The sequence below is a fragment of the Lepidochelys olivacea genome (assembly GCF_965140295.1).
Source record: "Lepidochelys olivacea isolate rLepOli2 genome assembly, chromosome: 21".
NCBI classification, from domain to species: Eukaryota; Metazoa; Chordata; order Testudines; family Cheloniidae; genus Lepidochelys; species Lepidochelys olivacea.
Window position 1 is genome coordinate 18,076,466 of NC_140431.1, and position 20,214 is coordinate 18,096,679.

At 50.7% G+C, this 20,214-nt stretch overlaps 2 protein-coding genes across 5 annotated transcripts in view; both read left to right on the forward strand.

The window, feature by feature from the left end:
• The first annotated feature begins 12,202 nt into the window (after window positions 1-12,202).
• KDM5B (lysine demethylase 5B) overlaps window positions 12,203-20,214 on the forward strand; it is a 178,815-nt gene continuing 170,803 nt past the window's right edge. For 2 of the 4 annotated variants that reach the window (XM_084611399.1, XM_084611401.1), the window contains exon 1: window positions 12,203-12,422. In XM_084611399.1, coding sequence (XP_084467525.1) covers window positions 12,300-12,422 — 123 coding nt within the window. In that variant the 5' untranslated portion in view covers window positions 12,203-12,299. Of the gene's footprint in view, window positions 12,438-20,214 lie in introns of all 4 variants that reach the window. The other 2 variants (XM_084611400.1, XM_084611398.1) reach the window with 2 other exon arrangements.
• LOC311511089 (uncharacterized protein) lies at window positions 12,449-13,546 on the forward strand. The gene has a single exon (XM_084611403.1). It carries the CDS (start codon window positions 12,467-12,469, stop codon window positions 12,959-12,961), a length of 495 nt encoding a protein of 164 aa, XP_084467529.1. The 5' UTR covers window positions 12,449-12,466; the 3' UTR covers window positions 12,962-13,546.

Genomic DNA, 20,214 nt, shown 5'->3' on the forward strand with positions numbered 1-20,214 from the left:
TTAAAGAGAATGTGGGGGATGGGAGCAGGCAGCAGGGATGGGACCAGGCAGAGGGAATGGGGGAAGGGCAGGCAGGGGAAGGGGGAATAGAGGGCAAGCAGAGGGAATGTGGGATATGAGGGGCAGGCAGCAGAAAGGGGATCATGGGGCAGGCAGTGGAAAGGGGGGCAGTGGGTGTCTGGGAGATGGGGCAAGCAGCAGGGAATGGGGGCAGGCAGTGGGAAGGGAGATGAGGGGCAGGTAGAGGGAATGTAGAAGATGGGGGCAGGCAGGTGGAAGGGGGGAAAGAGGAGATGGGGGTGTAATGTTGCACTCCATATGTTTTATGAAAATATGCTTGTAAGTGTGAATATGATATAACTGGAATATGCTTTATGCAAACAGTCTCTTGTAAGGTATCATAACAAAGGTTATAACCTACTGAATATATTCCTCCTATTTGTATGCATGTATCATTCTTGTATCTGAAGCTAGAAATATGAAGTATAACTCTGAGGTCCTATTGTAATTATGCAAAAAGGGGGTGGAGCACGACAAAAGAGACTGCCAGTCATGAGAAGTTCCTGCTTCCCACCTGAGATGTCTGCTGGAACAAACAAGGACTGTACCAGGGGAAAGGATTGGGCTCAGACTAGGAAGGAGTCTAGTCTGTGAAAGAAGCTTATTGGAACCTCTTTGAGGGTGAGATATTACTTGTAAACAAGTTTCAGAGTAGCAGCCGTGTTAGTCTGTATTCGCAAACAGAAAAGGAGTACTTCATCCGATGAAGTGAGCTGTAGCTCACGAAAGCTTATGCTCAAATAAATTGGTTAGTCTCTAAGGTGCCACTAGTACTCCTTTTCTGCTATTTGTAAACAGTTTCTTAATGTATTAGGCTTAGACTTGCGTGGTTTTTTAATTTTTATTTTGTTTTGTGACTTACTTTATTCTCTCTGTTATTACTTGAAACCATTTAAATCCTACTTTTTATACTTAATAAAATCACTTTTATTAATAAATGCAGAGTAAGCGATTAATACGTGGGGAAGGAAAGAGCTGTGCATCTCTATCAGTGTTCTAGAGGGCGGACAATTTATGAAATTTACCCTGTATAAGCTTTATACAGAGTAAAACAGATTTATTTGGGGTTTGGACCCCATTGGGAGCTGGGTGAGTGGGTGCTGAAAATAGGTAACCTGCTGAGCTGTTTTAACTTAAAACCTGGAGCTTTGGAGGCATGGTCCAAACTTTGAGTCTGTGTTGCAGCAGGCTGGCGTGTCTGTCTCAACAAGGCAGGGTACTGGAAGTCCCAAGTTGGCAGGGAAAATGGGCTCAGAGGTAATTTCACCACATCAGATGACAGTCCCAAGGGGGTCTCTATGACCGAACCCGTCACAGGGGGTAGGCAGAAGGGATGTGGGGGAAGACAGAGGGAATGGGGGGATGCCAGGCAGTGGGAAGGGGGGGGATAGAGGGCAGGCATAGGGATTGTGGAATATGGGGGGCAGGCAGCCAAAAGGAGGAATCGGGGTAGGCAGCTGAAAGGGGCAGTGGGAATGTGGGAGATGAGGCAGGCAGCAGGGAATGTGGGGGCAGATAGCGGAAACGGGGGATGGGGGGAAGGCAGCAGAAAGGGGGTATGGGGGAGAGCAGGTGGCAGAAAGGAGGGGCAGTCAGCAGGAAGGGGGGATGGGGCAGGCAGTGAGAAGTGGGGATGGCGCAGGCAAGCAACGGGAAGAGGGAATGGGGAGAGGGGACAAGCAGTAGAGGAGGGAATGGGGGGAGGCAGCAGAAAGGAGGGGAGGCAGCAGAAAGACAGGAGGGGGCACGCAGAAGGAATTGGGGGGGGGGCTGTGAAGGCCAGGCAGTGAGAGGGAGGATGGGGAGAGGCAGGGGGGATGGGAGGAAGGAGGCAGGCAGCTGGAAGGAAGAATGAGAGGCAGGCAGGAGGGAATAAGGGTGCGGGGCAGGCAGTGGGAATGCGGGGAATCGGACAGGCAGCACTGAAGGAGGAATGAGGGAAGGGCTGGCAGTGGGAAGGGGGAATGGGGCCAGGCAGTGGGAAGGGGGGATGAGGGAGGGCAGGCAGCAGGAATGGGAGTGCAGGTAGAGTGAATTGGGGGAGGCCAGGCAGTGGGAAGGAGGGATGGGGGAGGCTCAGCAGTGGGAATGGGGGGCCAAGCAGCAGGAAGGGGGGGAGGCCTGGTAACAGGAATGGGGGGGATGATGGATGGGGGTCAGGCAAGCAGAGTGAATGGGGGGGGCCAGGCAGTGGGAAGGGGGGGGACAGGGGAGGCCAGACAGAGGGAAGAGGGGGCAGGCAGAGGGGATCGGGGGGGGGGGTGGAGGCAGCGGGATTAGGGGCAGGCAGGCAGAGGGAATGTGGGGGGACAGGGGAGGCCGGGCAGAGGGAAGAGGGGACAGGCAGAGGGGATGGGGGGATAGAAGCAGGCAGCGGGAAAGGGGGCAGACAGGGAGGGGGGGATGGGTGGCAGGCAGAAGGGATGGGGGGCAGCGGGAAGGGAGGGATGGGCAGAGGGAAGGGGGGGAGGGCAGAGGGAATGTGTGGGAAGGCGTCAGGGAGTAGAGATGGGAGCAGACAGAGGGAATGGGGGGAGGACGGGAGCGGAGAGGGGAAGATGGGGGGAGGACGGGAGCAGAGAGGGGAAGATGGGGGCGGGGAAAGGGGAGCTGGGGCAGAGGAAAGGGGAGCTGGGGGGCAGGTAGAGGGAATTGGGGGAGGCCAGACAGTAGGAAAGGAGGGATGTGGGCAGGCACTGGAAGGGGAGAAGGGGGCAGATAGAGGGAATGGGGGGCAGGCAGTGGAAAGGGGCAATGGGGAGGGAAAGTAGTGGAAAGGGAAGGCAGTCAGCAGGAAGGGGGGATGGGGCAGACAGTGGGAAGAGGGAATGGGAGCAGGCAGCAGAACAGGGGGAGGGGGCAGGCAGAAGGAATGGGGGGGACAGGGGAGACCAGGCAGTGGAAGGGGGGGTTGGGGGGCAGGGGGAAAGGAGGCAGGCAGCTGGAAGGAGGGATGAGGGGCAGACAGGAGGACATGTGAGTCGGGGGCAGGCAGTGGGAATTGGGAGGCATGGGGGAGGCCAGGCAGTGGGAAAGGAGGGATGTGGGTAGTTAGAGGGAATGTGGGGGACAGGAGAGACAGAGGGAATTGGGGAGGGGCAGACAGCAGGAAGGGGGATGGGAGCAGGGAGCAGGCAGAGGGAATGGGGGAAGATCGGGCAGGGGAAAGTGGGGATAGAGGGCAGTCAGAGGAAATGTGGGATATGGGGGGCAGGAAGTGGGAAGGGGGGATGAGGGGCAGGTAGATGGAATGTGGGGCATGGGGGCAGGCAGCAGGGATGGGGCAGGCAAAGGGAATGTGCGGGATGAAGGCAGGCAGTGGGAAGGAGGGGGAAGAAGAAAGCCAATGAAAGTGTGGGCCCCTTACTGAATGAGGGAGGCAACCTAGTGACAGAGGATGTGGAAAAAGCTAATGTACTCAATGCTTTTTTTGCCTCTGTCTTCACTAACAAGGTCAGCTCCCAGACTGCTGCGCTGGGCATCACAAAATGGGGAAGAGATGGCCAGCCCTCTGTGGAGATAGAGGTGGTTAGGGACTATTTAGAAAAGCTGGACGTGCACAAGTCCATGGGGCCGGACGAGTTGCATCCGAGAGTGCTAAAGGAATTGGCGGCTGTGATTGCAGAGCCATTGGCCATTATCTTTGAAAACTCGTGGCGAACCGGGGAAGTCCCGGATGACTGGAAAAAGGCTAATGTGGTGCCAATCTTTAAAAAAGGGAAGAAGGAGGATCCTGGGAACTACAGGCCAGTCAGCCTCACCTCAGTCCCTGGAAAAATCATGGAGCAGGTCCTCAAAGAATCAATCCTGATGCACTTGCATGAGAGGAAAGTGATCAGGAACAGTCAGCATGGATTCACCAAGGGAAGGTCATGCCTGACTAATCTAATCGCCTTCTATGATGAGATTACTGGTTCTGTGGATGAAGGGAAAGCAGTGGATGTATTGTTTCTTGACTTTAGCAAAGCTTTTGACACGGTCTCCCACAGTATTCTTGTCAGCAAGTTAAGGAAGTATGGGCTGGATGAATGCACTATAAGGTGGGTAGAAAGCTGGCTAGATTGTCGGGCTCAACAGGTAGTGATCAATGGCTCCATGTCTAGCTGGCAGCCAGTATCAAGTGGAGTGCCCCAAGGGTCGGTCCTGGGGCCGGTTTTGTTCAATATCTTCATAAATGATCTGGAGGATGGTGTGGATTGCACTCTCAGCAAATTTGTGGATGATACTAAACTGGGAGGAGTAGTAGATACGCTGGAGGGGAGGGATAGGATACAGAAGGACCTAGACAAATTGGAGGATTGGGCCAAAAGAAATCTGATGAGGTTCAATAAGGATAAGTGCAGGGTCCTGCACTTAGGACAGAAGAACCCAATGCACTGCTACAGACTAGGGACCGAATGGCTAGGCAGCAGTTCTGCGGAAAAGGACCTAGGGGTGACAGTGGACGAGAAGCTGGATATGAGTCAGCAGTGTGCCCTTGTTGCCAAGAAGGCCAATGGCATTTTGGGATGTATAAGTAGGGGCATAGCGAGCAGATCGAGGGACGTGATCGTTCCCCTCTATTCGACATTGGTGAGGCCTCATCTGGAGTACTGTGTCCAGTTTTGGGCCCCACACTACAAGAAGGATGTGGATAAATTGGAGAGAGTCCAGCGAAGGGCAACAAAAATGATTAGGGGTCTAGAACACATGACTTATGAGGAGAGGATGAGGGAACTGGGATTGTTTAGCCTGCAGAAGAGAAGAATGAGGGGGGATTTGATAGCTGCTTTCAAGTACCTGAAAGGGGGTTCCAAAGAGGATGGCTCTAGACTGTTCTCAATGGTAGCAGATGACAGAACGAGGAGTAATGGTCTCAAGTTGCAGTGGGGGAGGTTTAGATTGGATATTAGGAAAAACTTTTTCACTAAGAGGGTGGTGAAACACTGGAATGCGTTACCTAGGGAGGTGGTAGAATCTCCTTCCTTAGAGGTTTTTAAGGTCAGGCTTGACAAAGCCCTGGCTGGGATGATTTAACTGGGAATTGGTCCTGCTTTGAGCAGGGGGTTGGACTAGATGACCTTCAGGGGTCCCTTCCAACCCTGATATTCTGTGATTCTATGATTCTATGGGGGAGGCTAAGCAGTGGGAAAGGCAGGGATGGGGGGCAGGCAGTAGGAATGGGAGCAGGCAGAGGGAATGGGGATGGACAGGCAGGGGAAAGGGAGAGGATAGGGAGCAGGCAGCAGGGGGGGCAGTGGGAAGGGGGGGGATGAGGGGCAGGTAGAGGGAATGTGGGGGATGGGCGCAGGCAGCAGGACCCCCCTCCTGACCGGGAGGCCAGCCAGTGGGAGGGGGGGGGATGGGCAGCAGGCAGAAGAGATGGGGGCAGGCAGCAGAGAGGGAAGAGGGAATGGGGGGATGGCAGGCAGCAGGAAGAGGGAATGGGGGTTCAGGTAGAGTAAATGGGGGGAGGCCAGGCAGTGGGAAGGGGTGGGATAGAGGGCAGGTAGAGGGAATGTGGGATGTGAGGGGCAGGAAGCAGAAAGGGGATGATGGGGACAGGCAGCCACAAGGGGGGCAGTGGGAATGTGGGAGATGGGGCAGGCAGTGGAAAGGGGAGATGGGGGCAGGCAGCAGAGAGGGGGCGTGGGGGAGGCCAAGCAGCAGGGATGGGGGAAGGCAGAGAGAATGGGGAGGGCAGCCAGGGGAAAGGGGGAGGATAGGGGGCAGACAGAGGGGATGGGGGGAGACCAGGCAGCAAGAGGGAGAGGGTGGGAAGCGTGGATGGGAGCTGCCAGGGGAAATAGGGGATGGGGGGCAAGTAGAGGGAATGGGGGGAGGCCAGATAATGGGAAAGGGAGGAGGAGGTTGCAGCAGAAGGAAGGGGGAAGACGAGGCAGAAAGGGGGGTGCGGGGCGCCCCGCAGCACGGCGGGCCGTGGAACTTCCAGCTCCGCTCCGGCTGGGGGCGGGGCGGGCTGCCCCTCCTCCCCCCCCCCCCCAGGCCGCACACGTGTGCTACGTGCAGCGACTGCCGCTCCCCGGGGTCCTAGAGGGAGAATGCGCGCCTTGCATTCGGCCCCGAGTGACGGGGAGGGGCGTCCTGCCCCCGCTGTCTGCCCGAGTCAGGAGCCTCTCCTGGGGGTCTCTGGGCCCTTTGGCCAAGTAGAGCGGAGCCCACCCTGCAGGACAGGCGATGGGCTCTGTGGAGAGAGGGGAGCATGGGCTTGGGGTACTGGGGGCCACTGCCAGGTTTTGGGGAGCTGAGGGCATCCAGGTTGTGGGGGCCCCCTGGGCTGTGCGGGACGCTGGGGGTAGGGGCCCCATGGGCTGCGCGGGACGCTCGGGGTAGGGGCCCCATGGGCTGTGCAGGATGCTGGGGGCTGGGGGCCCCATGGGCTGTGCAGGATGCTGGGGGTTGGGGGCCCCATGGGCTGTGTGGGACGCTGAAGGGACTAGCTTAGTTGTCCTGGAAATGTTTTCTGTGTGATGTATTCTGTGGCCCTTGGAAGGGTGGCATGACCCCCTCACTTCCCCCCCCCCTTTCTGTATAAAATGGCATCTTCCATGTGGCATTACCTTGCATGTACAATTACTTTACTGTATTCATGCAACTCTAGGGCCTGGGTTGTGTGTCTGATTTTGGGCCCTTACTCCTAGCAAGGCCTCTCCCCACTTGGCTCTGCAGCAGGCTGTGAGCACATGGCATGGGGAGAATCTGCTGGACAGCTGGAGCTGCCTTGTCCCTAGCACAGCCGTTCTCATACTGTGGTTCGAGACCCCAAGTGGGTCGGGACCAATGGTGAGCTGGAGCCGGTTCGCACTGGTTCGAGCAAACTGGTTGTTAAATTTTGAACCTGGTTTAGAACTGGTTGTTAAAGGGTTGGGCAAACTCTGGCCCGCGGGCCACATCTGGCCCACAGGACCGTCCTGTCCAGCCAGCCTGAACTCCCAGCTCGGGAGGCTCCCCTTGAGAATCCCTTTTTACTCACCTGGTGGTGCTCTGGGTCTTCGGTGGCACTTTGGCGACAGGTCCCTCAGTGCCGCCGAAGACCCGGAGCGACTGAAGGAACCGGTTCATCAGATTTTGGCAGCTCATCACTGGTCTGGACCCTATTTTAATGGGGTCACCAGGGCCAGCATTAGACTTGCTGGGACCCAGGGCTGAACCCTAGCTCCAGCCCCACCTGGGACAGCAGGGCTTGAGCTGTTGCCCCCTCTTCCCCCCCACCCAGGGTGGCAGGGCTCGGACTCAGGTTCCATACCGCTCCAGGGGTCATGTAGTAACTTGGTTGTAAGAAGGGGGTCACGGTGCAATGAAGTTAGAGAACCCCTACCCTAGTGCCATCATATCGCATAATCAAATGTTAAGTGTTTGTGCACAACTTTAGGGTATTCCCATTAAGTGGGGATCACATTTTCTGCCCTGGGAGGTGGAAGGGGCAGATAAAAGTTCTGCTTTGGAGGGGGCGGTTCCCTCTTGTCTTAGGGGAAAGTGCAGACTCTATATGTGGGAGGCCAGCCCAGAGGGAAATGTTGCTCTTATCCCTTTGATATTCTTCATCTGTCAGTCAGGGATGTGGCACCTTCTAAATGAATTCTAACGTCTAGCAAAAAGAAAAGGAGGACTTGTGGCACTTTAGAGACTAACCAATTTATTTGAGTATAAGCTTTTGTGAGCTACAGCTCACTTCATCGGATACATTCAGTGGAATGTTCCTGACCCTACAGAAGAGCACAATGGCTTCTCTCCTAAAGAGAGCCTCACAACCTCTTCATCCACAGCAGCTCAGGCAGTCCCCTGTTCAGACCCCGTCCCCTGTGGTCCTGGGGTCTCCTACTGCATGCAGGATAGGTGCTTGCATGGACAGCAGCAATGCTGGTGCTTTCCCTTCTGCCATGCAGCAAGCGTGCTGGAAATACATAGTTCAACTTTGCTGCAGTTTCCACTTTCCTCATTGCACTGGCCTGAGCCTTTGCAGAGACAATGAAACCGACGGGGGCTCCCCCTGTGACGCTGCCCCAGCCCCTAGCCTATCCCAGAGAACACAGAGGCTCTTTAAAAAAAAAAGTGCCGATGCTGGGGTGGCTGTCAGCTGTGGCAGATCCCTCCGCAGATGTAAACATACATCATAAAGGGAGAGAAGGTGACTTGGGGACCCATGTGGCTGCCGTTGCCTGGATGGAGCTAGTCCACAGAGGGCCCTACGGATCCCCTTTAGCAGGAGAAGTGAAGGGAATCTGTAATTGCAACAGTCCCTAAAGTAAACACCCACCAAAACAAAGAAAACCACGAACAAAGTCAGCCACCATTGTTCACTCAAATAGAGAGAAATGCTACCAATGTTGTGATAGATTCATAGACCTTAATGGAGTACAGGCCTTACAAATCAAGGTGATGGCTGCCTCTCAGGACTAAAGATTCTTCTGCAAAGTCTTTCAGCAGCAGTCTGTTGCAATTATAGTCATTTAAAACAAAATGAACAAATGGGACACTTACCAAAAACAGAACCAGGGATCAAAAATGGAATACAAAGTACAGTGCAAGCCCAGAGAGGAGGAGTGCAACCAGTGTGAGGGAGGAGAGTGCAACAGAGAGGCGCTTTCTGCACTAGTATCCAGACTACAGGTAGTGCAAAAAATAAGAAAACAAACCCCCTCAAATTATCAGAACTGAGAGGAAATGCCATTAAAACATGATGAAGAAAAATTGTATATAATCTGGGGGAGGGGGGAGGGAGAGATGAGCAAGCCTCACACTACACAATGGAGAATAATGACAAATAAACAGCTTACCCAGAGCAGACATATTGTGTGCCTGACACTACATTTTGCAAGTCTAGTGTAGTTTGTGATTCCAGTACAAAGTTTTGCTTTGTATTGGCTCTAATGTCTGTGTTTTAGAAAGCTAATTCTTTAGGGCCAGGGACCATATCTTTCTTCAAGTTTCATACAATCATAGACATGTTATACTGGAGGGGACTTTGAGGAGTGACCAAGTCTAGCCTCATGCACTGTGGCAAGACCAAGTAAACCTAGATCATCCCTGACAGGTGTTTTTACAACCTGTTTTTTAAAACCTCCGATTATGAGGATTCCACAACTTCCCTTTGAAGCCTATTCCAGAGCTTAACCACCCTTTTAGTTAGAAAGTGTTTCCTAATATCTAATCTAACTCTTCCTTGCTGCAGATTAAGCCCGTTACTTCTTGTCCTACCTTCAGCAGACATGGAGAACAGTTAGCCACCATCCTCTTTATAACAGCCTTTACATGTATTTGAAGGCTATCAGGTTCTCCCTCAGTCTTCTTTTCTCAAGACTGACCATATCCATTTTAAAAAATCTTTCCTCATAAGTCAGGTTTTATAAAGATTTTATCATATTTGTTGCTATCCTCTGGACTCTCTCCAATTTGTCCCTATCTTCCTGAAGTATGGTGTCCAAAATTGGATACAGTACTCCAGCTGGGACCTCAGCAGTGCCAAGTAGAGTGGGACAATTACTTCCTGTGTCTTACATACAACACTACTGTTAATACACCACAGAATGCTTTTTGCAGCTGCATCACACTGTTGACTGATATTCAATTTTTGACCCACTATTACCTCCAGAACCTTTTCAGCAGTACCACCACCAGGCCAATTATTCCCCATTTTGTAGTGTGCAGTTGATTTGTCTTTCCTAAGTGAAGTACTTTGCACTTGTCTTGTTGAATTCAGACCTATTCTCCAATTTGTCAAGATCATTTTGAATTCTAATCCTATCCTCCAAAGTGCTCGCAGCCTCTGCCAGCTTTGGTGTCATCTGCAAATTTTATAACCATACTTTCCACTCCATTATCCATGGTTTCAGAGTAACAGCCGTGTTAGTCTGTATTCGCAAAAAGAAAAGGAGTACTTGTGGCACCTTAGAGACTAACCAATTTATTAGAGCATAAGCTTTCGTGATCTACAGCTCACTTCATCAGATGCATATCGTGGAAACTGCAGCAGACTTTATATATACACAGAGAATATGAAACACATTAATGAAAATATTGAATAGTACCAAATCCTGGACTCACCCCTGCGGTACCCCATTAGATGCTCCCTCCCAGTTTGACAGTGAATCATTCATAACTACTCTTTGAATATGGTCTTTCAACCAGTTGTGCACCCAACTTAGGGAAATGTGGTCTAGATAAAATTACAATAGCTTGCTTATGAGAATCTCATTTCAGACTGTGTCAAAAGCTTTTACTAAAATCAAGATATATCACTTCTACTGCTTCCCACCTATCCACGAAGCCAATAACCTTGTCAAATAAGGAAATTAGGTTGGTCTGGCATAATTTGTTCTTGACAAATCCATGCTGGCTATTCCTTATAATCCTATTATCCTCCAGGTGCTTACAGATTGATTAATAATTTGCTCCAGTATCTTTCCAGGTATCTTCAGTGTAACCTGGCCTTATAAAACCTGAGTGGAGAGCAATGCCAATAAGGTACAATATCCTCATGACCAGAAGTTCCTTCAGCAAATACTAGCGTGTCTCATTTCTCTCTAGAACTGTGGCCTTGTCTACATAGGCAAGTTCCATCAGTTTAGCTTAAATCATTTTTAAAACCGATTTCATTAAACTGGTGCACTTATTTCAGTTTAAGAATAGCTTATTTGGGTTTACCTAGAAGTTCTTAGTCAGCGTAAACTAAACTAAAGAAAGCCACTCCAGTAAGAGAATTCATATTAATGTTTGTACTAGTTTAACTAAATCAGTTTAAATTTACATCTTAGGCCAAGTCTACACTATCACTTACTTTGGTATAACTTATGTCACTCAGGGTGTGAATATAGGGGTACCATACATCCATATTTTCCCAGACATGTCCGACTTTTTGGTTCTTAAATTGCCCTCTGGGAGGAATTTTTAAATATCTAAAAATGTCTGGGATTTTGCCATGATTATTTTTCCCCAAAGAAGAGTTGATCATTCAAGAAAGAGAGTGAATGTTGATCATTTGAGAAAGAATGTTGATCACTCCAGAGAGTGCCTGTTTTTTCCCCCTAGCTCCCAGTGCTTGTGCTGCGAAACAGGTGTTTCGCGCAGCTGGGAGGGAGGGGGAACGCCGTGCGCTCAGGGGAGGAGGTGGAGCTGGGGCAGGGATTTGGGGAAGGGGTCCAATGGGGCAAGGAGGAGGCGGAGACTTTGGGGAAGGGATTGGAATGGGGCGGGGAAGGGGTGGAGTTGGGGCAGGGCCAGGGCCAGGGCCAGGGGTGCATGAGCAAATATGCCTCCGGCCATGGAGTGTCCTTTTTTTGAATGTTCAAATAGGGTAACCCTAGTGAATAAGCCACCCCTGAGTGATGTAAGTTACACTGACTTAAGCACTGGTATGGACAGTGCTATGTCGAAAGGGCTACTGCTGCTTGTCCAGTTATCACAGAGCATCTTCACTGCAGAAACACTGCAGCTGTGCCCATATAGTGCTTCCAGAGTAGACTAGCCCTTTCTTCTGTATGCAGCCCTTAGACTATCAGAAGCAGGCTCCTAATCTTTCCTGGGTTTGGGTGAGTCTATGCCTGTCATATTGACAGTTTGTCTCTCTCACCTCCAATATAAGATATTTCCTCACCCACCTTGTCTCTCAAATATCAGGAAAAAATCAGCTATCTGGGAAAAAGGGAGCTCCAGGTGGCAGCGAAAGAAAGAAACCCTGCAGGAGGGCTGGGAGTCGCCCGGAGACATGTGGCCTGCACTCCCTGTTCTGGACAGAACCCCAGGGCTGGACAACAAAGGGGTCAGTGTGACCATGATCTGCAGCCGCAAGCGATAGCAACCAGGGCCTCTTGTAGGGAATTAATTAATACTGCATCAAACACTGGGAATGGGGGGGGCTCTGATTTTTATAACCCAAGTAGCCTGTACTCTGTGGGCCGCAGAGCCCCCCCTACAACAGACTACCTGTGCGCCCCAGTCTCCCTCTCCCTGTAAGAAAGGGGCCTTGATGGGGGGCCGTGAGCACCAGGCACCCCTTGGCCTGCGGGTGGGAGCGCCTGGCACAAGGGGCCCCCCCACGGGGCGTGGGAGCCCCTGGGGCACGCTCGCTCCCCCAGGCGGAGGGGCGGGGGCCTCGCCACGGCGCCCGGCCGGCCGGACTCTTTTCTCTCCCGGCTCGGCGGAGGTGCACGGCCCGCTCTGGCGGCGCTCGGCGACCAGCGTCTGTTGGTGGATTGTTCGGAGGCGGCTGGCTGAGGAGCTGCCGGCGCCCGAGCCCGGCCATGGCCGAGTTCCTGCCGCCGCCCGAGTGCCCCGTGTTCGAGCCCAGCTGGGAGGAGTTCGCGGACCCCTTCGCCTTCATCCACAAGATCCGACCCATCGCCGAGCAGACCGGCATCTGCAAGGTGCGGCCGCCGCCGGTGAGTGCCCAGGGCCCGGCGCCGCCCGCATGGCGCCGCGAGCGGAGCGGCCCTTTGTGCGCGGCCCGCGGGGGAGCGGCGCCGAGCCGGGAGCCCCCGTCGGGCACGGAGCCCGGCCCGCTGGCCCCAGCGCAGGGCTCCGGCCGGCGGAGAGGCTCGGCCGGACCCTGGGGTGCGGGGCCGCCGCCCGCCGAGCAGCCCGCGCTGCCCACGCGCGGCGGAGACGTGGCCTCCCGTGGCAGCAGCGCGCGGGCAGCCCGCGGGGCTGTGCCCGGAGCGCGGCCGTGAGGCGAGCCCCGCCGGGCGGGCTGTCCTGCGGCCCGGGCGGGCTGTCCTGCGGCCCGGGCGGGCTGTCCTGGTGCCCCCCGCCCGGCACGGTGAAGGCGACGCGAAGGCCTTTGTTTCCATACCTGCCGGGAGAGCGGAGCTCGCCCCAGGGCCGGCGGGCGGGCTCGGCTCCGCTCCCCCGCGGCGAGGAGCCGAGCTCGGACCGGGGCGAGTCGAGCCGCTGCGTCGAGCCTTAAGCTGCCACCGCGGCCAGATCCTGGCGATGGAACCGCTGCCGTGCGTGGACCTGGAGCCGCCGCTCTGTAGAGACCCAAGCCGGGCAGCTGGCTGGGTGTTGCCCTCCATGTTGGCATTGTCGAGGGCTCGGGCTCTGGCTTCCTCTCTCTGCCTTTCTCTGAGTCCAGAGTGACATTTCTGCGGCCCTCCTAGAGGTTTGGTTTAGTTTAGTTTTTAATCGAGTTACCCATTGTCTTATCTTGAACAACATGTAACTAACTTGTCAGCATAGACTTTTGAATGGTATCTTTTTTCTTTTTGAATCATAGGCAGACATGACCACCATTTTAGAATCCAATACATAGTGGGAAAAGTAGTAAGTCTTGGTCACTCTATACGTGTAAACTGACACTTTAACATGCCGCAAAATGAGCCTGTAATTTCCTTTCTTTAATTGAATAGTTAACACTTCTCAAATTTTATTGGCTGGAGTTAGTATAAAAAAGCTTGAAGTGTAGTTCTAATCCTTGTTTTTATGTAAAACAGTGAACTAGAATTACTTTGGTGAGAGGGGTCTTGTTGAATAAAGATTTAGCTTGATAAAAGTGGGTGTACATTGTCTTTATTTTGAGGAAAGTGTTCTTATCCTAAAGGATAGGGTGGTATAGGTATCTTGAAATAGCTAATGTGACAACAACAAGAAGAGTAGCTGCTACTCTCTTTATTTAAGTGATCAAAAGAGTTAAGTCTCCTCCAATAAGAGGTGAGGATAAAGACACATTTTTGTGGGCTTCATTTCAGAAATAATTTCTCTGCACTCTGAGTATCAAGAGTTTTATATATGAACTTTTTGATCATACACTTGGCATTCTTAAACATAGTGAACTGAAATAAAATGAAGTAACTTGCTGTATTTTACACACTGAGACTATAAATGTTCATAATCAGATTGAGTAAAATAAGCTGCATCATACAGTAAGATCTACAGATAATACTGTCTTTTGGAAGAGGACCCACAACATTGCAATTGCATGTATGCACACACACACACACACTTCTTAACTCAGTAATTAGTGAAAAAGGGCAAAAATGTGTATTACCTGTGTACTGTGAAGCTAAGTGCCGACTTCATAATTGAGGTTATAAAACCGTTTTTATTATCCCCCCCCAATTTGTGTAGAATAATTCTCTCTGGATGGGATATGATCAGCTATGGTTTTCAGCAACTGATCAAAACTGACGTTTTATATACCCTTTTTGAAGAACCACTTTTCAAAACTAATGTATATGCTGTTTGCTTGCTAGTTTACTATTAATTTTGTTCTATATGGTTTCTTAAGAGCTATGCTCCTTAACGGGGAAGTCAGAAATGGATGGGACCTCTACAGGCTAAAATAATTTAATGCACCTTTGTCCCCTTGCCAAAGAAAGATATGTTTTCAATTATCTAACCCATCCCTCCTACCCTCACCCCCCCCCCCAAAAAAAACTCACCAAAATGGCAAAATCCAACTGATACTGGTTATATGAATGACTATATATTTCACTGGCTTTTTGATGGGAATTCTTTGGGGGGGATCAGCAAACATGTGGACAAGGGTGATCCAGTGCAGCCATAGAGTACTGGGATTTTCAGAAAGCCTTTGACAAGGTCCCTCACCGAAGGCTCTTAGGCAATCTAAGCAGCTGTTGGATAAGAGGAAAGGTCCTCTCATGGATCAGTGACCAGTTAAAAGACAAGAAACAAAGGGTAGGAGTAAATGATCAGTTTTCAGAATGGAGAGAGGTAAAAAAAAGGTATCTCCCAGGAATCTGTATGTGGCTAGTGTTCAACATATTCATAAATGATCTGGAAAAAAGGGTGAACAGTGAGGTAGCAAAATTTGCAGATGATACAAAATTACTCAAGATAGTTCAGTTGTAAGCAAACTGAAGTGTTACAAAGGGATCTCCAAAACCGGGCAACAAAATGGCAGGTGACAGTCAGTGTTGGTAAGTGGAATGTAGTGCATATTGGAAAATATTATCCCAACTATACATACAAAATGATGGGGTGTAAATTAGCTGTTACCACTCAAGAAAGAGATTTTGGACTAATTGTGAATAGTTCTCTGAAAACATCTGCTCAATCTGCAGTGGCGTTCCAAAAAGCGAACGTTAGGAACCACTCGGAAAAGGATAGATAAGACAGTAAATATCATAATGATTCTATATAAATCCATAAAGCCCATATCTTGAATACTGTGTGCAGTTCTGGTTGCCCTATACCCTATCTCAAAAATGATATATTAGAAATGTAAAAAGTACAGAGCAGGGCAACAAAATGATTAGAGATATGGAACAGCTTCCATATGAAGAGAGATTTAAAAAGACCTGGAATATTCAGCTTGGAAAAGAGACCACTGAGGGGGAGGAATATGATAGAGGCCTATAAAATCATGAATGGTGTGGAAAAAGTGAATAATGAAGTGTTGTTTACCCCTTCACATAACACAAGAATTAGGGGTTGCCTGATGAAATTAATAGGCTGCAGGTTTAAACCAACCAAAATGAAGTACTTCTTCACACAACACATGGTCAACCTGTGGAACTCATTGTCAGGGGATGTTGTGCAGACCAAAAGTATAACTTGGTTCAAAAAAGAACTAGACAAGTTCATGGCTATTAGCCAAGATGGTCAGGGATGCAACCCTGTGCTTCCCCTAATCCTCTGACTGCCAGATCCTGGGACTGATCACTTGATGATTGTCCTGTTCTGTTCATTCCCTTTGAAGCATTTGGTACTGGTCACTGTCGGAAGACAGGACACTGGGCTAGATGGACCGTTGGTATGTATATTCTTATGTTTTTAATGTACATATTTAGAGCCAGGTTGAGAACGGGGGGGGGGGAGGGATAGCTCAATGGTTTGAGCTTTGGCCTGCTAAACCCAGGGTTGTGAGTTCAATCCTTGAGGGGGCCATTTAGGGATCTGGGGCAAGAATTGGGGATTGATCCTGCTTTGAGCAGGGGGTTGGACTAGATGACCTCCTGAGGTTCCTTCCAACCCTGATATCCTATGAACAGTGGGAGGTCCTGGTGTAGAACACTTCATGTATAAATGGAAGCTGTGCCCTCATGAAAATCTGGCCCCGATAGCTGTTGTTTATCCTAGATACTTGAGCCAGTCAGAGTACCAGTAGTACAGTGTGTCCACATTATTTTAAGGCTTGCTTAAATTCCTATAAAGTCTCTGTTCAATGCTATTTCTAGTCCTTTTTCTCAAAATGGAGTCTGGATGAATGCTTATTCCCGGTTCTTCCTGAGAAAGTGCTGAAGCATTTGAAAAGCTTTGTGTTCCTGGTCTACAGTAGTGTCAGTATGATCCTGCTGATCTCAGAAGTAATAGGATGAGGAAGAATTTTTTTTCCTTAAAACCAGGATATTTGTTAGCCTTTGTTGGTTCTTATGGTGTAACATGGAAACCTTTATTTGAGGTGAAATAAATCCCAAGAATGTACACAGTGCAGCAAAGGTTGAAATCTAAAAATATCCAGGTGAACGAGCCTCTCTGAGCCTTACCTACATTCTTTACAGGATCTGCCTCCCAGCTCACTCTGAGGCAAACAGACATTACTGCCTGCCAGTGTCCAGATGAGCATGGAATTCATAATGCAGTCACTAGTCTTGCATTCACTATCACTTGTGTTGCACTTGTGGATAATCATCAGTGGATGGAAGAAGGCTTTTGGGTATGAGTCACAGCCAAAGACTGGTGGAACCTAGTTGTAGTCGTGATCTGGAATGACCAGAATTGGCGGCATAACTTCAGGATCAGAAAGGAGACATTTCTTTACCACTTTGGTAGATTAACTCTCACGTTTCAGTGCCATATCACAAGGATGAGAGCTCCCTATGCTATGGAAAAGAATGGTAATGGCAGTGGAAGCTCTCCATTTGTGATAGTTACTGGTCTTCTGGTGCACCAGTTTGGTGTTGATAAATCCCTGGCAGGTACTGTTGTGGTGAAAGCTTTGCAGGGGATGTGATCAAGATGGCCAGTGTGTCAGAAATCATTGAGGGATTAAGCAGCTGAGAGCATGGGCAGCAGGTATAATAGGCCAGGGGAGGCACTGCCACTGCTACCAGACCCCTGGTTGCGGCCTTTGGGGGGGGGGGGGGGTGTTTTGTTATGCCCCATGCAGGTTCCGGGGCGGCTGAGGCGGCGGTATGTGCTATTCAGCTTTCTGGGTTCATCAATAATCTCCCTGGACACCAGAGAGAATACTGATGAACCCAGGAAGCTGAATAGCAAATACCACCTACTCAGCTGCCCTGGAACCTGCATCGGGTATATGAAACACTTATTTGGACGAAGTATGAGGCTTTTCCCCACAGAGGCTTGGAGTCTGGGGAGGTGAGGCACGGCTGCGGCTGGCCCGGGGCTCCTTGGGACTCCTTGAGGGGAGGAGGAGATGGGACTCATGGCTCTGGCTGTGGCGGAGGGCCGAGTTCTCTGGGCTCCAGCTGTGCGGGGAGGTTGATTGAGAACCATTTTATCTCAAGAGTATATTTTATACTGCCTCCCCAAGAAGTTGAGTCCACCAATAGGAAGGGGTACTACCTTATGGCAATGCCAGAATTCCCCAAAACTCTGGGTTTTCTAAAGTGGTCAAAGGGAATTCCCTTCTCTTCTCCTCCTCCTCCCCCGCCCATTTCCACCAGCATTGACATTAAATTTAAAACTGGAATGAACCTTCTGGGTCATGAAATCCAGGCCCCTGTTCTCACAGGCAAGCCTGTTAAGTGATTGTGTTTTGTTTCATTTGTAATTCAGGGTGCCCCTGCAATACCTACATTTGCCATTTTTGACCTACATTGACTAATTTTAGCAGTTATTATGTTTTCCTGCTGCTTTTTATGTAACATGGAAAAGCAAAGGTGAAGTTTTCTGTGAATACTGGTGTGCTGAGGAAGCTGTACTGGCATCAAACTATGCACAGGCAGCACAGCTTGTGATTGGTGCACTGCATAAAGTAGAAATGTGTTGTTGATATATTCTCAAACTAAGAGTGGGAAAATTGGATACAGAACAGTGGATTTAATATGAACTAGTATTATGTTTATATGCTGTGAAGTGGTGAGATTTCTTTTTTATGCATTTAAAGTAGGGCTGGGCAAACTTTTTGGCCTGAGGGCCACATCGGGATTGCGAAACGGCACGGAGGGCCGGGTAGGGAAGGCTGTGCCCCCCAAACAACCTGGCTCCCTTCCCCTGACTGCCCCCCCTCAGAACTCCTGACCCATCCCACCCCCCCTGCTCCTTGTCCCCTGACCGCCTCCTCCAGGGACCCCCCGCCCCTAACCGCCCCCCCAGGAGCCCACCCTCTATCCAACCCCCCCTGACTGCCCCGACCCCTATCCACTGCCCTGACCCCTAACAGAGCCCCTGGAACCCCCGATCCATCCAGCCCCCACCCACTCCTTGTCCCCTGACTGCCCCATCCGACCCCTCCCGCTCCCTGCCTCCTGTGACCTCCTGCCCCTTTCTCAACTAACTCCCACCCCCTTACCATGCCGCTCAGAGTGGCAGAACAGGCTTATTGGAAAGCTTGGGAGGTGGGCGGGCGCAAGCCATAGAATATCAGGGTTGGAAGGGACCTCAGGAGGTCATCTAGTCCAACCCCCTGCTCAAAAGCAGGACCCATACCCAATTAAATCATCCCAGCCAGGGCTTTGTCAAGCCTGACCTTAAAAACTCCTAAGGAAGGAGATTCCACCACCTCCCTAGGCAACGCATTCCAGTGTTTCACCACCCTCCTAGTGAAAAAGTTTTTCCTAATATCCAACCTAAACCTCCCCCACTGCAACTTGAGACCATTACTCCTTGTCCTGTCCTCTTCCACCACTGAGAATAGTCTAGAACCATCCTCTCTGGAACTACCTCTCAGGTAGTTGAAAGCAGCTATCAAATCCCCCCTCATTCTTCTCTTCTGCAGACTAAACAATCCCAGTTCCCTCAGCCTCTCCTCATAAGTCATGTGTTCCAGACCCCTAATCATTTTTGTTGCCCTTCGCTGGACTCTCTCCAATTTATCCACATCCTTCTTGTAGTGTGGGGCCCAAAACTGGACACAGTACTCTAGATGAGGCCTCACTAATGTCGAATAGAGGGGGACGATCACGTCCCTCGATCTGCTCGCTATGCCCCTACTTATACATCCCAAAATGCCATTGGCCTTCTTGGCAACAAGGGCACACTGCTGGCTCATATCCAGCTTCTCGTCCACTGTCACCCCTAGGTCCTTTTCCGCAGAACTGCTGCCTAGCCATTCGGTCCCTAGTCTGTAGCTGTGCCTTGGGTTCTTCCGTCCTAAGTGCAGGACCCTGCACTTATCCTTATTGAACCTCATCAGATTTCTTTTGGCCCAATCCTCCAATTTGTCTAGGTCCCTCTGTATCCTAACCCTGCCCTCCAGCGTATCTACCACTCCTCCCAGTTTAGTATCATCCGCAAATTTGCTGAGAGTGTAATCCACACCATCCTCCAGATCATTTATGAAGATATTGAGCAAAACCGGCCCCAGGACCGACCCCTGGGGTACTCCACTTGACACCGGCTGCCAACTAGACACGGAGCCATTGAGCACTACCCGTTGAGCCCGACAATCTAGCCAACTTTCTACCCACCTTATAGTGCATTCATCCAGCCCATGCTTCCTTAACTTGCTGACAAGAATACTGTGGGAGACCGTGTCAAAAGCTTTGCTAAAGTCAAGATACAATACATCCACTGCTTTCCCTTCATCCACAGAACCAGTAATCTCATCATAGAAGGCGATTAGATTGGTCAGGCATGACCTTCCCTTGGTGAATCCATGCTGACTGTTCCTGATCACTTTCCTCTCCTCTAAGTGCTTCAGGAGCCATGCGTGGCGGCATGACTGTGGGGGAGCGGGGACACTGGGGGAGGGGCTGGGTGCTGGTTAGCCTCCCCGACCAGGAGCTCAGGGGCCTGGCAGGACAGTCCCGCGGGCCATAGTTTGCCCACCTCTGGTTTAGAGTATGCTTTATTTATTATGCTTTTTATTTACATGATGAATACATTTAAGGAGTAGGTTATTGTAAAATTTGGCATTCATGTGGTTGGGTTATAATCTGGATAACACCATGGATTTGTTGGTAAGGACACTTTATGGTGTATTGATGTTTAAGAACAGTATCATTGCAGTATAGATTGACTATCTATAGTGATGCAATGCTTTACAAAATATGAGGTCTAAGAAGAGGAAAA

Coding starts and splice junctions, on each gene's coding strand:
- LOC311511089 (XM_084611403.1), top strand. CDS start 12,467: ATGGCGCCGCGAGCGGAGCGGCCCTTTGTGCGCGGCCCGCGGGGGAGC.